Source organism: Delphinapterus leucas, chromosome 11 (genome assembly GCF_059928025.1).
Source record: "Delphinapterus leucas isolate spDelLeu-1000000601 "Yukka" chromosome 11, BTC_Dleu_Yukka2, whole genome shotgun sequence".
NCBI lineage: Eukaryota > Metazoa > Chordata > Mammalia > Artiodactyla > Monodontidae > Delphinapterus > Delphinapterus leucas.
The window spans coordinates 73,499,445-73,517,828 of record NC_143139.1 but is presented as its reverse complement, the minus strand read 5'-3'; the positions used below and the strand labels follow the sequence as shown (position 1 = coordinate 73,517,828).

At 35.5% G+C, this 18,384-nt stretch overlaps 1 protein-coding gene across 1 annotated transcript in view; it reads left to right on the top strand.

The window, feature by feature from the left end:
• Positions 1–5,240: 5,240 nt before the first annotated feature.
• EPYC (epiphycan) overlaps positions 5,241–18,384 on the top strand; it is a 36,643-nt gene continuing 23,499 nt past the window's right edge. Inside the window, exon 1 of the mRNA XM_022552475.3 lies at positions 5,241–6,011. Coding sequence (XP_022408183.1) covers positions 5,847–6,011 — 165 coding nt within the window. The 5' untranslated portion in view covers positions 5,241–5,846. The remainder of the gene's footprint in view (positions 6,012–18,384) is intronic.

Sequence of the window (18,384 nt, the reverse complement as noted above, 5' to 3'; positions counted from 1 at the left end):
AACACAGCCACTACTTTAAAGGACTGCAGTGCAAAACCTGTGTCAGGAGATAGCCAGATACTTTTAAGATTAAGAAAAGCAAAGGGAGGGCTTCCCTGGTGGTGCAGTGGTTGAGAGTCCGCCTGCCGATGCAGGGGACACGGGTTCGTGCCCCGGTCCGGGAAGATCCCACATGCCACGGAGCGGCTGGGCCCGTGAGCCATGGCCGCTGAGCCTGAGCGTCCGGAGTCTGTGCTCCGCAACGGGAGAGGCCACAGCAGTGAGAGGCCCGCGAGGACAAAGGAGAGTTTTTGGGTTGCGGATCAGGCTTGAAAGTTTCTGGAAGAGGAGACTGGGTAAGATTAGGGAATACAAGCAGCACATTGTATATGAGTTTATGGTGATGCTGGAAGACCTGGAGCTTTGGACTTCTGCTGATAATTAGGTATCTGAGGCAACAAGGGAATTCTTCATAGTGGGGTAGCTAATCATTTCAGGCAATGGTTTTATTCCTTATAATCAGTGGAGTGGGATATCTATACCGTCCTGCAGGTCTTACTGATGTGGCCTTTGGGGGCTGGGGACAAGGGCAGAGAGCAGTGGACTGTCCTCAGAGCGACTGCTCCTCTCTGCTCACCACTGTTACAGAACAGAGAGAATGCAATCATTAACAGAAGACCATTCTGTCTCAGCAAGTAGGATGGTATTTAATTAATTTTGTAGAGAGTTGTAGCCAAAAGGATTTGTAAAATGTTTGGGGACTTAAAGGGATAAAGGCATAAGGCCTCTGTTACTAGGTAATACAACTTGTCATAATAACTGATCTCCCAAGGGTGTCTGATAACAAAGTTCAGGCTCTATTAAGAAAATTATCATGAAACTAGAAGATATTTACCAGGGATATGAAAGGCTAGAACTGGTAATTAATCCTCCCTCACTGTTCAATGGAGATTAGAGCCTCATGAGGTGGTTACAAATTTGAGCTCCCACAGTTCAAAACAGATTTTGAAATATTGGAGAGAGTCCAAATAAGAATAAGATAAATTATTTTTTAAATTGTCCATTTTAAAAAAAATTTTTATTGGAGTATAGTTGATTTACAAAGTTGTGTTAGTTTCAGGTGTACAACAAAGTGAATTAGTTATACCTACACATATATCCAAACTTTTTTTTTTTTAGATTCTTTTCCCATATAGGCCATTGCAGAGTAATGAGTAGCGTTCCCTGTGCTATACAGCAAGTTCCTATCAGTTATCTATTTTATATATAGTAGTGTGTATATGTCGGTTCCAATCTCTCAATTTATCCCTCCCCATCCCCCTTAACCCCTGCTAACCATAAGTTTGTTTTCTACATCTGTGACTCTGCTTCTGTTTTGTAAATAAGTTTATTTGTACCCTTTTTGTTTTTTTAGATTCCACATATAAGCGATATCATATGATATTTGTCTTTCTGTGTCTGACTTACTTCACTCAGTATGACAATCTCCATTTTTATAAGGAAAGAGAATTTGGAAGAAGAGAATACTGACAAATGATCATTTCTGCTTTCAATTCTATATTAAGACTTGTACTTGTCTTAATATAATGTTAATTCTGTGTATAGTATTACTTCTATATATAAGACATATATATGTATATATAAGACTATATATTTCCGGAAATAGTCTTACAAAGTCAGCCAGAGCCTTCCAGAAAGCAAGGAACTAGGTAGATCCCACCTCACCGTCACCTGACAATGTGTGCAGAGTACTAGACTAAATAATGCAGGAAGAGGAAGAAATATTAGATATTTTCATGGATATTTTATTCATCTATTTTTATTCTAAAGCATTTGAAAGATCTGAAACACTAGTGACAGGTAAGCAGCTTTCGAATCTAAGTAACTGAGAGATATCTGCCTTTTGACGTTCACCGATATCCCTTAGATGGGCCCAGTAACATCTGGGAACTTGTCCCAATCGATTTTCTCTTTGTTTGTGTCACATGTGACACTGGATAATTTAACCTCTCTAAAGAGTGATGATAACTCTGATTGAGAATGTGTTAAAAGAATTAACAACATATAAAATCATCTAACACACAGTGTGGGACATTGCTGCTTAAAAGAGCCAGTACAGGAATTCAGATTCAGGCCTCTTTCCAGAAATGCTTCTGAAAAGCAGCCTCTACATGATGTGATAAGACTGCCAGCATGCAGGACCGCCAGGAGGAAATCGCTGCCTCCAAGATGGCCTCTCTACTGCTTGAGAGGTCTTGGTAGATTTCATACTTTACCTTGTATCACTGCTCCCATTACAAGTAAAGCTGGTCCCAAGAAAAATAATTCACACTGAGAACAAATTATTTGGAAGCAGGTATAGATGATGGGAGTAATGACTGAGAGTGCCCTGAATAGACGGACAAAGCAGTCTGAGGGAGGAAAGATGGGAGGGAAGCAGAAAGGGGAAGAGAGTTCTGAAGACACGCCATCTCCTCCGTCAGTTTGTCCAGGACCAAACCTGTTTCTGAAGTCTAGTACATAAAGCTATTCACCTCTGGTCATGAGGAAAGATTCCTGATGCACAGGTGAGAGCTAGATTTACATAACACATACCAGAATACAAAATGCAAGTTTTATCTTTCTCTAGAACTTCTGCAGTGTGAGTGGAAATGAAGAACGGAGATTTAATACAAATACATTTTCTCTCCATACCTATAATAAATCTCAGTTTCACAAACCATGTCGGTACCAAAAGCCTAAAACAAATCTTGTACTCTGGGAGAAAATTTTTTTTAATGTAATTTGATTTGTTTGGCTCTGATAGATAAAAGAGAAGAAAAGGAGCCTTCTTTTCAAAACACTCAGATCATATTTATGCATTATTTCTGGGCATAATTTTTCATAAATATTCATGCAAGAGGTTCATGGTTTGATTGCTCTCGAAGCTTTCCAAGCAATCAAAATATTTTTTTGGTTCTGTTTTGTTTTTTGCTTTTACTTACCCAACATTATACAGGTAAGGTTTTCGCAACATTTACTAAACTTCAGTTAACATTAGTGAAAATTGAAGAAAACAATTCAAGATATGCAAGGTTTGGGAAAATTATTTCTTATTAGAACATTTCTGAAATATCCATCTACAGTATCACTGTTTACATTAATGTCTTAATTGGTGAATTGGTTATAGATGAGATATGTTAAAACCAACTTTTTCCATTTAAAATTTTTAAGGTGACACATTTGCAATTATACCTCCTTTAACATAATTTCAAAAGCTTCATATACTCTGTAGTTTGAATTCTACTGCTTAATTTGAGTGATTATAAAATAATTTGGAGTTTTTAGAGACTGAGAAGCATTTCCCAAGGTTAGCTTTTCCAAACAGAAAATTGAGTATTATAAATTCCACCTCCCACAGACCAGAATTCACAACTATTGGTCAGGGGCAAACACCACTGGCTCTGCGTCCTCAGTCACTGTGTGCCATTTCACCAAGTAGGAGCCAAAGGTAAGTTTTTACACTTGCTTTCTTCTCAGGTTATACACTTTTTTCCCTACTATAATAACCTTTAAAAAAATAATTCAACTTGCTTTAATATTTTGTGGTGAACTTTGATTCAATCAGCTGGGTTTACTTTTGCTCTTTTTATATTTATATTATTCTTGGAAAATCCAAAATTCTGAATTAGCTTAGGAATTCATAACATACAGAAAAATAGTTGATCTTAATAGCCAGGAGAATAAAATTAGATGCCAATAAAATTATAGTAGTTTCCAATATATTCCTTAAGTCAGGTGCCCTGACATGGAACACGTTCTTTGCCAGTATTGACAGGCACTATTGATTGTTATTGATTGAAATATTATGCAAAAGAAGAAAATGATAAGATTTCAGGTGTTTAAAATATACTGATTATATTACAATTTTCCATTTACAATGTCTTTTTAAGCTATATATTTTAAATTTTTATATAAGTATAAGCTATTAAAATGTCATTAAATGGTATAGAGCAGACAATATGTTTAAAGTTTCAACAAAGACATTACATTAAATACCAATGTAAGTATTCGAAGGAAGGAACATGCTTTTTTAAACTATACATGGATATGTGTTCTTCATATTTCTAAGGTTCACAGACTGCCTTATTGATGATAGCTTTAGGGGATATGTCAAATGCAAGTAAACTCTAATATGCAGATATATATAATCAAACATAGAGTATGAAGTGAGAAAAAGAATAAGCAAGTACATAATTTTTTTGAACAATGAATGTTGCCAGAACTGTACAAGGAAATCTATATATTTTTTAGGTTAGTGGTGGCCACTGTTAATGCTTCCCATCTGAATATGGGAGGATGGTTTCTGAAAGATTTGCAAATCACACTGTTTTATTAAGTAGGACTTTGTTGATAATTGCATAAAACTGTTCCAAATCTGAGGTCCTGCAAAGACCTCTGCAAAGGCAAGTAAAATAGAGGCTTAGTTTATCCAGTATGAATAAAAAACTTATTTGAAGAAAGCATAGGAAAGGATAAAAAGGAGCTCCTTGTACTACTTCCTATTCTCAGAGGAATTTCATATCCTTCTGCCTAAACCTGCTTCATAAAGACTTTCTTTCAAGTAACTGAAGGTCAATTTGTCTGCCAGTGCATTCAAGTTTGAAAGTAGTATTTATCATGAATTCCTTTTTGTATGTGTGCATAGGTACAAACACCACATGTACTGTTCTCAAAGTAAACCCAAGAAGTGTATCCAAAATACAAAACCTTTAAAATTAGATATGCTTGATCAAAATTTTACAAATACTTTGCTTCCTCAATGAATGATCACTAGGTAACACTTTTCATAGGCCTAATTTAAATGTTTAAAATTAAACATAAGAGATTTTCTTCTAAACTAAAATGTATGCAATGGAGTACATACAGAATTAAAATAATTAAAATTATAAGATCTTGACTGAATCTCCCCAAAGCATGATGTTACCATGGAAACTAAGAATAGCGTTTATTAAAGAATTACAAAACAAAAGATTGCTCTAATCCCATGTGTGTGCAAATCCTCCTCTAAGGAAATCTTGCTAAATGGTGACTTTCAGACATGTATTCCTATTGATTCTGAGTTTAAACTTTAGATAGCCACTAAGGATTGAAATAAAACACTAAGGACTAAAAAGGAAAAGGACTAAGGAAAAAAATAATTTTCTTGTCTGCTCCATTTAGTTAAGACAAGCTTTGAAAATATTGCATGAAACATTAATTTTATGTGTGTAAATATTAAATTATGTATGCATTAAAGACACCCAGAGGCAACAAAGAAGTAAAAGAAAGAAAAAACAAACCTTCATTATTTTGTCTGGAAAAAGCCCTAGACTTAAATGTACAAGAAACAGTCCTAGCTGTATTACTAGCCAACTCCGTCTTGGTTTCCTCATTTGTAAAGTGGTGTGACAGTTATAGTGCTTAGCATCATCATCCTCATCATCCCTACATCCCAGAGTTGATGAAAGAATCTTAATGCTTAGTAAGTGGTAAAACTCTTAGATAATGTGAAGGCTTTTGTGAATAAGTATACCACAGTCTTTCTGCATACCATTTTCTCCATGTTTCTCTATAAAATAAAATCAATTTCACCATAATTCCAATATCTACTGTAAAAATGTGGATAGGTTTGTGAATTCATTTGAGCATCTGGCATCAAGAGTCCTCGGAAGCCACACAATTTCATGTGCTATGTTTATAAATTATCCATGGAAAGAAAGCTACCAGCTTGAGTTTCTCAGTATTGACAGTGATTTATCATTCCTATTTAGTGAAAACTATTCATAAGTTATTATCAATTAAATACGTATGTGTTTCAATATTTTATGATTAGGAAAGTTTGAAAAATGAAAACATTAGCAAGACTCGTTCTGGGACTTGTCATCTTGGATGCTGCTGTGACCGCCCCAACTCTAGAATCCATCAACTATGACTCAGAAACCTATGATGCCACCTTAGAAGACCTGGATAATCTATACAACTATGAAAACATACCAATGGGTCAAGCTGAGGTAACTGATTCCTCCCACTCTTGAGACTTTTTAAAGCATTGTATGAGGAATTATTAGGGTTTCTTCTCTTTAAATAGATTTTTGTTTACTTATAAGTGGAGATGTTCCATCAATAATTTCATATTAACTTTTTCTCCAGAACATGTTCAATGTGATGGAGGTTAACATTGGGAAACTCTTTTGCTTTCTTTATACTTCACTTTGTTTTCTTTATATTTCCTCATAAAATTGAAAAATAAAAGTTTCTATCAAGTTAGAACAGAGAAAATTAGGGGAACAGGCAATCAATGAGGAAAAGGTGAATTCAAATAGTACACATAAAATGATAAGGAAGTTTGGGAAGTTTGAAGTAAAGAAAAAAGACATGAGATTAAAATGTAATAGAAGAAAACTAAAAGAATGCAGAAAAAGGACAATGATTTGAAACTTTACTGTATTCCAAGCGCAAATACGCTTCCCTAAATGACTGATTACCCTCAGCAGTAATGTAGGCATTGGCAAGGTTACAGACCATTACCTAAATCTGATATGACATGTTCCTAATTAAATGGTAGGCTTTTTACATAACTAAAGGATACAGACTAATTTTTCTGAATCAGAAAACAAGCAGATCTTGAAATGCTGGAGTCTAATGAATGTACAACATTGACAAAAACTAATTAAGTACAAATAAACCGAAAGGGAAATTACATCACCTTTACAAGATCAGAACATATTTGGGGCAGTCATTCAAGTGTAAATTTTCTTAGAATAGCTACTTTTGACAACTAGGGAAATGAAATATTTAGACAAAAGCATGTATTTAAATTGTATGGGACTTAGATACATCTTTATTAAAATAGTAAACATTCTCATTATTGTTTATGTTGCCTTCTAAAATACAAGAATTAGATTTTCACAGTACAGTAGTTTTTATGTATTCTCCCCCTGCACTATTCTTTTCCTGTCTTTCTCTCTTTTGCCATCTGTCTCTCTCTCTCTGTCTATCTTTCTCTTCCCCACTTTTTAGTAAAGTTTCAGGCTTGACAGCAGGCCACTTTTCTTCTGAACATTTAGTTATGACTCTGTTTTTAAGTCTTTATCAACATTCAGTGCTTGATTCATTTCACTGTGTGGCTTCTATTATGTGAAGGGGATTTTCTGTTGAGAATTTACAGTCATTAATACCAATCTTGCTATATGTGATCTCTGTATCTCTAATCTAATGCATCAATGTAGAGTATAAGAAGAAAGTTTTTCAGTGCTTAACTCATCTGCCCTGTTCCTTTTTCCATCTTGCAGAAATACTAAAAAAAAAAAACTCAGTGCATATCTGCAGTTATCTACCAAATTAAATATTTTAATTTAAACTTATTTAATTTAAACTTATTAAACTGTCATTCTTCCAAAAAATATTTCATTGGATTGGTGAGTACCATAGTGAATTCTTTACTTTAAGTAGGGCTGGGGAATTTGGATTCAAGGGTTTATTTATTCACTTCAGAAGACCAAATGCATAATAGAGGGACTACCATTTGAGACCAAGCCTACCCTAGGCAAAACTGCGAAGGAAGTGAATTTTATCCGCAGACTGCTTTTAAGCTATTCCTTGCTGTCAGGATCCTTTCTGTTGCCCAGGAGGCCCTAGACATTCTCATGAGAGTCTGAAGTTCTTCCTGCCATCAAGGAAAATTAAGCTAATATATATATACATATTAGCTTAATTATATATATAATATATATAATTATATATATTATATATTAGTTTAATTTTATTTATATATATATACATATATATATACATATATATGTGTGTGTGTATATATATAAAGATGATTTATTATACAACCTTTCCTCAGTATTTGCTTATTCTGGAATAACAACCTTCCTGTAAGGTACTGAATATGTGGCATTGTATCCTTACACACCCTAGCCCTTACTTCATGCAAACATTTCTAGTTTTCTTACTGGCTAAGCCAGACTCAGAAACCCTAACAACTGAGGGTTCCAGAAAGCCACTGATAATCCCTTGTAGTTGACTGAAATATACAAGTCAGCCCTGATTTAACAATCCTTTGTGGTGAAGTCATCACCAGCAAACTGGTTTTAGGTAGATGATAGATATGGATACAGATATAGATATAGATATATACATGTGCTATAATAAAACTATAACACATTTGAAAACATCAAATATACATAATTTTTTAAAGATATTTACAAAGTTGTTCCAACAGCAAAAATCAATCAACCAACGTACTCACCCACCACCTATTGGAAAAAAATCCCAAAACAAACAAAATCAATATAATAAAGAAAATAAGATGACCTAAGGAAAAAAATTCAGAAATTTAACTCAGATCTCAACAACTTATTACTATAAATTCCTTACAAACAAACAACTAGCATATAATTCCCTGTGGGAAAATATGAAATAAAGCCAATACTTCCAGTCATGTGAATGGATTCTAGAATTTGGTTAACATGGCATGAATTTCTTGAATGCAGTCTTGTAAGTTCAGATTCTGGAAGGTCAAATAAACTTATTTATCTCGTCTTTATAAATTAAAGGCAGTGGTTGCACATGTTCTTGATCTTATGTGACACTTTTTGAGTGAACACTGATAACACACCCATATAAGGTCCAGTTGGTGAAAAAGTTCATAGTAAATGATAGACATAGGGAATGATGGGATCAGATTCTTCAGTTTTTTGTCCTTGATGCCAAGAGTATGGTTCTGCATAATTTAGCCTAGAATTTATTTCAACTGTACAAAAGACAACTTTATATTCTAAAGTTGTAAATTTATAGGATAACTGCTTCTAAATGCCAATTTCTTTCTTTTAAAGTTGAAGACTTGGCATCTTATGCCAATAGAGTAGACCCTTTGGTCTAAACTTGGAATGATTAATAGTTAAGGCCTTTGATATATGTGGTAGGTAGAATTCTAAGATGTGCCCTAAATGGCCCATCCCCTGATGTGTCCATGATCTTTGTAATTGTTACCATCATGAATATATTGGGATATCACTCCTGTAATAGGTTATGTTATATGGCACAGCTGAAATTTAAAAAGGGAGATTATCTTGGTCTGCCTGACCTAAAGTCATGAGCCCCTTAAATCAGTGTCTTGAGGTTAGGGACAAAATTTGAAGCATGAGAGAAATTCAATGCAAGGGAAAATGTTTCTGGCTTTAAAGATATCAATAGATGGGTCTATGTTCATAACAAAAATGCAGGAATTCTCTAGATGCTGAGGAGAAGCTGACAGTCAGCAAGCATATAAGGATACAAGAAACTCAGTCCTAAAGATACAAGAAACTTCAAGTACTTCAAGTACTACATGAGGTTACAGCCCTGGCCATCACTTTATTTTGGCCTTATGAGACCCTAAGCAGAGAACCCAGTCAAGCCATCCTTGGACTTCTGATCCACAGAAACTATCCGTTTAAAAATGGGTATAGTTTTAAACTGTGAAGTTTATAGCAATTTGCAATGCAGCAAAAGAAAGCTACTACAATGTAATGATTTAAACTTTTTTTTCTGAAAGCCAAATTTGAATTACTATAAGGCTGCAAGGCTTCCATTTATGAGTCCAACAATTTATCTAGTCAGTGAACCAAACCACCCCTGATTCCCAGGGTTAGAATCTCAATAGAGCTTTATTGATTTCTATTGGTGGTAGTATATTCATTATCTCCTCAGTGGCTGGAAAAGGGTAATTGAAAGTATTTCTGTTTTGAAAATTATATGCAGCAATAGTATTTCAGACTCATGACTTATGTGATTTCTGATGATCTAGAATATCCAGGATCCACTGGATACTATGTTAGAAAAAGATTTTAGGCCCAACAATTCCATCATAATGTTCTATATTAGCCAGTGGATAACTTTGCTGGCATAACGTAAAGTTGTTGCAATTTTTACTGAGCTTTCATTTTACTTTTAATGATATGGATAGGAACTGGTTATAAGCCATAAGAACAAAATGCAGACGTTTTGCTTACTGATGAATACTAGCTAACCCTGAGCACTTCTTATGTGTCAGTAGTGTTCTAGGAATATCACATGTATTATCTCATTTATTCCTCCCCAAAAAACAATGAAGTGTCATTATTATTCCCATTGAATATAGATGAGGAAGGATATTGAGACAAAGAGCAGTTAAGTAACTTGACTAAGATTACAGTTATTCGTAATGTATAATCATAGTGATGTTCTCATATCAGAAAATAATTTCCAACAGACTAATGAAAGATTATATTATCCTCCCTCCATTTTTTACCACTTTCTAATTGTCCTTTTAACTTGAACTGGTTTTGGTTGAGCTGAATGCCAGGTGCATTCTATACTGCACTCTTAGAAAGAAAAGCATTCTTCTATGGGTGAATAATGTGAACTAGAAGTAACATTTATAGACAACTGACCGTTATCTAATTACTGTAAGAAAAAAATGGCTTCGACTAACTAATTAGTCTATACTTGAAAGAATAATTGTGAATATGTATTTGCCAACATATATCTAAGTTATGAGTAATAACCTGAATATATGCATATATACACATATATATACATATATAGATATATTTGGGAGTCTAGGATCCAGGGAAACATTTCCCTATTTTCCTTAAAGGGTTCACCAAAAAACTAAATAGTTCAAAATTCTGTATTCTTTGAGTGGCTTAAGTTGAGACTGCGTTTTTGACCAAGGCAGGTATTTGTTTCCATTTTCATGCTATAGTTTTTGGGTTATTGATTTTCCATTCCTCTTAGGTCTAAAAAAACATTGGTCCTGACCATGAGTAATTTATTTTGCCCAGAAAAGTACTCAGTGACTATATTAATATTTATGGAAGTTCTGCTGAAAGATATGAACTTCCATTCCTCCAGGAAATTCTCCTTGGCTCCAATCAGATAATTAGACTTCTCCTCACCTATATCACATTATTTAGTCTTACATAATTACCTCTACTTAAGTGAGCCTGCACTGTTCCTGCATCTTCAATAAATACCAGGAATGTTATACCCTGTGGTCCCATGAAGCACTTGATTGTATTTGCTGTAGGGTGGCGTGAGGGCATTTTCAACGCCACACAATACTCTTTCATGAGAATGTGGAGGAACAGGTTGCAATTTTTAAGGAATTTGTTTATTTTCTGGGCCATATACCTTGTAACTAAGTGTGCTTATCATTTTGCTCAAAAAAATGGCTCTTAATTGTTGCCTCATTCTTCCCTGGTGTCATATTATTTCCCACACCTTTATTTTCCTATCATCCTAATCTCCTCATGGAGATTTTTTTTGAAGTATTACCATACATGCTTTAAAAACTGTTGGTGGGAATGTAAATTGATACAGCCACTGTGGAGAACAGTATGGAGGTTCCTTAAAAAACTACAAATAGAATTACCATATGACCCAGCAATCCCACTACTGGGCATATACCCTGAGAAAACCATAATTCAAAAAGAGTCATGTACCAAAATGTTCATTGCAGCTCTATTTACAATAGCCCGGAGATGGAAACAACCCATCATCGGATGAATGGATAAAGAAGATGTGGCACATATATACAATGGAATATTACTCAGCCATAAAAAGAAACGAAATTGAACTATTTGTAATGAGGTGGATAGACCTAGAGTCTGTCATACAGAGTGAAGTAAGTCAGAAAGAGAGAGACAAATACCATATGCTAACACATATATATGGAATTTAAGGAAAAAAAAAAAAAGAAGAGCCTAGGGGTAAGACAGGAATAAAGACCCAGACCTACTAGAGAATGGACTTGAGGATATGGGGAGGGGGAAGGGTAAGCTGTGACAAAGTGAGAGAGAGGCATGGACATATATACACTACCAAACGTAAGGTAGATAGCTAGTGGGAAGCAGCCGCATAGCACAGGGAGATCAGCTCGGTGCTTTGTGACCGCCTGGAGGGGTGGGATAGGGAGGGTGGGAGGGAGGGAGACGCAAGAGGGAAGAGATATGGGAACATATGTATATATATAACTGATTAATTTTGTTGTAAAGCAGAAACTAACACACCATTGTAAAGCAATTATACTCCAATAAAGATGTTAAAAAAAAAAACTGCCTTATATACTTTCTGGAATGAGATAAGGTATGCATTCGTAAGTAAATAACATTAACAACTAATTTAAAAAAACCACATCAGTAACAATTGGCCAATAGGAAATTTCTTGAATGAGGAATGCTTTTCTTGCTATTACTCTCCATTGATCTTAAAATGAAGGCCATTTTTTCTCTTTCACAGAAAGAACAAGTGGCTAGATTGTTTAAAATTAACCCTATAAAGAAAACTCCCATTGAAATAAACACATTCAGCTTCAAAAATAGCATTTATGGATGAAGAAGGTATAAGCTCATCAAAGGGATGAAAATTAAATTTAGTGAAGTTATAGGACTGGGAGAGAACTCAGTGAAGGCAGTTGTATCAAGTAACAATGGAGCAATGATTTCTTTTCTCTTGTCATAACAGGGTGTTATGCAACACATGTTATTATTCTTTTAGAATACATATTGATGGTCTGTAACACCTGAAATTACTTAAGTAGAATCAAACTAATTTAGGGCTACTTATAGAAATCAACATCCACTTTAGATAATGATATATAAGAAGGATCTTAAAATTAGGTTATCTAAGTATAATAAATTGGTATAGAACTTTGCTAATGCTATAGGATAGTTTGTCTCAAAACTCATCTTTATATTTTCTGAACAAAAAGTAATTAAATTACAGATATTTCTACAATTTATGTCCTCTGGTGAAAAAGGCTTGCAATACTTTTATCTTTATATTTGGAATTATGTCTCACTTTGGCCAATTTATACAATATGTTTTAAAGTTTCAAATATATGGTTGGCATATAAAATACCTCTTACTGGAAGAAGTAACTTGTTAAAGTGTCAGTCAGCCTGAAGTAAATATTCTTTTCAGGATATGGCAAAAAATAAAAGCTAATCTTTCTCTTTACCCTCCCTTTTCACTGAAGATGCTCTGGAGGATGAGAGGAAAGAATTTTGCTGATGATCTTTTAATACGGTTGTCTGACTGACTTTCCATAAACTTCTTTCAAAAGCAGCATTAAACCATTTGATTCTTATGGTAAGCTATTTGAAAACCTTAAAAAAATGAAGCAACAAAAATGTACAATCATGCAGGCTCACAGGAAAAGAAAATTATTCATAGTATTTGCCAGTGATTTGTTTGTGTTTGTATCTGTATTATACATTATTTATGAGACCACAAATATAAGTTAATTATCATAACTGTCCCTTGAAATAAGACTTGTTATTACTATTATCATTATTATTAAAAACAACCAAGGATCAGAATGTTGCCCAAGGTTATTCAACTAGTAAGTTTCAGAGTAAAATTTAAACCAGGTTCTTTTAACGTCAAACTAGAGAGACCCTAGCACTAAAACCTCCATTATTTTCCTGTTCCTTCTCTTTCATCTTAACTTCTTTTAGCTGTGTCCAATATTGAGGTTTATTTTCTCTGAAATTAAGTAATTTGATTATTAGGAATCAGAAAAAAATTTTCAAGTGATTGCAATTAACACACTATCTAAGCATCTCTCTTAGCTGTCAAAGTATTTAAGGGAGAGACAGGACAGATGATCCTTCTGAACTGAAAGCAGCTTTGTCAAAAATATGGGGACTGAGCAATCTTTGCCAAACACATTTCTTCCTCATTCATTTTCAAGATAAAGTAGAAAATAAGATACAGCTTTCACTGCCAATGTTCATGGTCACATTCTTTTAGATAATTAACATGAATCATTTAAATCAGTTTGAGTACCAGACTTATGCTTAGAGCAGAATTTCACTGCACTTAGCATACCTACATGCCAGCATGTGGAACCCACAAGAATATTCTTTAGTTACTCAGGCCGAATGGCCCAGGGCCTTTTAACATGTTCAGAAACCAATTTCTGATATAATGATAACAACATAGAACACTTTCAAGACTGAGTAGCAAGTGGTGGGATAATTTGGGAGAAAGATAAATTTAAAATTGTTTTGTTTTACAAATATCTTACTTAGTGTTAGAGTAAAAATCCAAATAGCATTCTGGATTTCGAAGACTAACAAAAAGGGAGATGGGCCTATAATTTAAATATTATGTGCTGAGGAACTGAGCTTATTGGTTAGGTATAGACTGGCAGGGTGGCGACCCTAAACTAAGCAAATAAACAGATGAGGACATTTGCTTCTCACTCTGGCTTTGCCTGGGCACTTAAATCATTATCACACACACTACAAAGAATGGTGGGAGAAACCACTAGCTTTGGGTGCTGCTCATGTGCACACCCCATTCATCCTTGAGAGCCGGTTTTTCACAGTGTTGAGTGACATGGGCTATGGAGTCAGTCTCCTCATGTGTGAGTCCCAAGTCCATTACACCAACTGTGTGGCCTTGGACAGTCATACAACTTCCTATTTATAAGATAACTCGTGAGAATTAAATTAAAAACTTAACGGTTTAACTTAGAGCCTGGCACATAGCAAATATTCAATAAATGTTACTTTTACCATGGAATCAGTCATTGAATCAACAGCCACAGAAGCTTATGCACTGGTGATCAGAGAAGCCGTCAGGGAAGGGATGGGATTTGCGCTATAATGAAGACTAACTCTACTGGGCATGGGTTCACCTTGCATCCACTTCCCAATCTCTTGCTGAGAGTCAGGAACAGAAGCAGGTAAATCAGACCAAGTCCTTCCCTGTCCCTCAGTATCCCTCAGTCTAGTTATCTTATAAACACACAATTTCAACACAATAAAGGAAGTGAAAAAATAAGAATAAACAAGATCAGTAGTTATTGGGACACAAGGTTTCTATGAGTTCAGTCACAAAATATATACATATGCTGAGAAATTATGTCTCCAAACCTGCCATTATTTTACTTATATGTTTATCTACCACCTTTTTTGAACAGTATGTAAGTCTACTTACATGAATAAAAGCTATAATACAGAAATAGATATATAAATATATATAATAAATATAAATATAGATAAAAGATTAAATATAAGCTACATACAATATTATCTCATAAAATGGTTTATAATATATAAATAATATAGAGTATATTATATTCTCCATATCACATCTCATATTGTATATTATTAATTATGTGTTATATTACATTATAGTATAAAAATATAAATTAGGAGAGTGAGGCAAAGAAAAAATAATAGTTGAGAAAATAATATGAAGCCAGGGGCCAAGTACATATTTGAAAATGCATACCATTTTGTATTATGATACATATAGAGACTCATAATATTGAAGTTTTCTGGGCAATAGTGTTAGGTTTTAAGGAACCTCATATGTGCTTCTGCTATGCCCTACCTAACTTTAGAATCAACTGAGGGACAGAAATGGGACTCAGACAAATAACATTCAAAATATCCCCTTTATTACTGATAAAGGCTAGGTTGTAATACATGACTTAGGTGTGAAGCAACTATGGGCTTCTTAATACAAAACTTCAGAAATAGACTAGGTCATCAGTCACAGGCAATGCTGGCCAACCACAGGCCTCAGAATACAGTAAACCTTCGTGCATGCACAGAGGGGCAAACCAGAACTTATGCTCCTGACAGGCAGGCGACTCCCCTAAAGAAGAAGATGAACCACTCAGGCCAAGCTCCTTCTCTCACTCACCAACTACCTTCATCCTTCTTCCTCTCATAGGAGGAGTGAGTAAAGGGGCCCACAGAGGATACACCCACTCCCCAACACGGTGGCCTCTCAAGCCATCAGCCTTGCCCGTTAGGTTCAGTATAGCTTTCCATGTCGAGAGAGAAAAGCAGCCCATTTCTTAGGACAGTCACTCCTACCTTCATGAGTCCTGCCCTCATGCCAGCTGGCACTCTTAGATGTCCTCTGGAAGTCTGTAGATTTTGAGCCCAGAAAACTCTGAAGTGGATCCAAGAACATCAGTGAATTTATCTCAAAGGCCTCTCTGCACCTAAGATTGAAATTTCACTCTCAGTTCTACGTTCTACCTCAAATTATATCAAGCCACATTATCTAATATCAGAGTTTATGAGAGTTTCTGCAATGAAATGAAATGCTAAGTAAATACACTCCAATAAGACAATTCCAGAAACAGAGAGGACACAGATTAGCATATAGCTCTCCTACCTCTATAAAGTTTTTGAGGAAAAATTAAAAACTGCACGTTAATGTCTCTTACATATTAAAGTCTAAACTTGTTTAAATCCAAAGATATTGCTGTACAAAGTCAGAATTACTTGCCTTGTGATTTAAAAGTCCAAAGAATATGCAGTCCCAAACTCCCCTTTCTCAATTTCTTTTGCTTCATCCCAGCTAGATGAATTCTTTTTGCTTGGGTCAAGCTGGCTTCTTTCAGTAACTACAACCTGAGTAGCCTCTACTAGATACAGATGTAGTTCTTCAGAGGCACATAAATTGCTATTTGTTTATTACCAAGTCTCCCATGACTTTGATATTTAAAGAGAATGAAGCATTAATTGCACATACAATATTATCACATTATTGACCTTAACCCCCATCAAATTTTTAAAAACCAGATAATCCTGAGTCCCTAAAATAGTTATTCTAGGCAAGAGTATATTCCCCAAACCAGTACATACTGTCCAGAGACCAAGAAGAGAGTTGATGGTACCTGAGAAGTTGGAACATGGAAGAAATCTTGGTTTGACCTCATCCAGATGTTGGTCAGCATATGTTCATTGCCTCTAGTCTGCATAGTTAGAGCTCAAGTACAATTGGGAGAAATCTCCCACCAGGAGTTAAATTATGGCACTGTTTTACCATTATTAGAGCAGCTGTTCTCAAAGCGTAAGCATCTCCTGGGAGCTGGTCAGGAATGCGAATTCTCAGGCCCCATTCCAAACCTAACGAATCAGAAACTCGAGAGGGGGGCCCAGTGATCAATGATTTAACAAACTCTCCATGTCATTCTGATGCACCTACGGTATGAGCAGCACAACATCCCCAAACACAAGCTCTTCTCTCAGAGTATTATTGGAGATATTCCTGTTTCTTAGCACAGTTTTTATACAGCCTGTTATCTAGCACAGGTGACTGACGGCAGGCCCAATTACCAGGTCCATCTTAGGCTTCTCTTTTTTTCTGCATACTGCCTTTGAATTCCCATTTTCCTGCTAAGCCCTGGTATTCTGGTACCTGGTGTTGCATTGAGTATGTGTTCTGTCAAGTGACAGATTCTGTTGTAAGCAAGGATTTTCAGCCAGGGGTTTCTCTAGTCTGGAAGCTGTGTGCCCCAGGGCAGGGGCTTTTACTCTTGCTTCAGGCTGTGGAATTCAAGAAATCCGCCTCCCAGAGAGTTTCCACTTCTTCCCCATGTTTTTGTTTTGTTTTGTTTTGTTTTTCAGCTGGAGAATCAACCTCAGCAGATTCCTGAACTGAAACTGCTGTTGATGTTTCTGATGCCTGTGGTCCTTGGGAGGCTAGTAAAAAACAATCCTTCTACCATATTCTCATCAAGACCTTACTCAACATTTCAAAGTTCCAGGACTTAATTAGCGTTTCTGTCTCCCACGTCCTATTCTGCGGAATTAATTTCCCCTCTAGTGTAGTGGTTCTTGACCTCGGCCATATGTTTGAATCATCTCTAGAGTTTTAAAACATTTCAATGCCTAGACCACACCCTAGACTATTAAAATCAGAATCTCTGGGGGTAGGACCCAGGTGGGGTATTTGACGTCCCTCAGCTATTCTTTTAGTGTGTCAGGTACTATTTTTTTAACCAGTTTAATATGCTTTTCAATTTGGTCCCTTTACTTCTCTAGTACTCTGTGCTAAATGAGAGCCTTTTTCTCTTTTCTTTCTGGTCCAGATTTTTGTTTTACTGACATAGTCCTCCAGATTTTGTCTTGTGGCATCTTCCACAAAGACATTAAAAAATCAGTAAATTACAAATCTGCCAAAAGTAAACAATATTGTTCAAAAAATCTTTGGAAATCTTCACATTTCTGAGTTGGATAATCCTATCCTGGACATGTTCTCCTACCATACTAATTTCTAACCCCAGATGGGACCTGACCTCTTATTGCCCTACATAGCCTTTTTCTTAAATGCCTAATTTTCATTAGACCCTCCCTAATTCCACAAATTTCTCATTCTAACACTCCTAGGCCAAGTTATGGTAAACCTTGTCTTGAGTTTGTTAGGAACAGAGAGGCTTCCACTGTTAAGGTACCCGTACACACACGCACTGAAATAATTCAAGAATTACCACTTGGCAATGTTGTCATGCATCAGGTTGTACAATTATTGGCTTGTGATGTCAGTGTACTCCACATAAGATGCAGATTGGCGGGCCCCAAAGGATAATCACAGTGACAG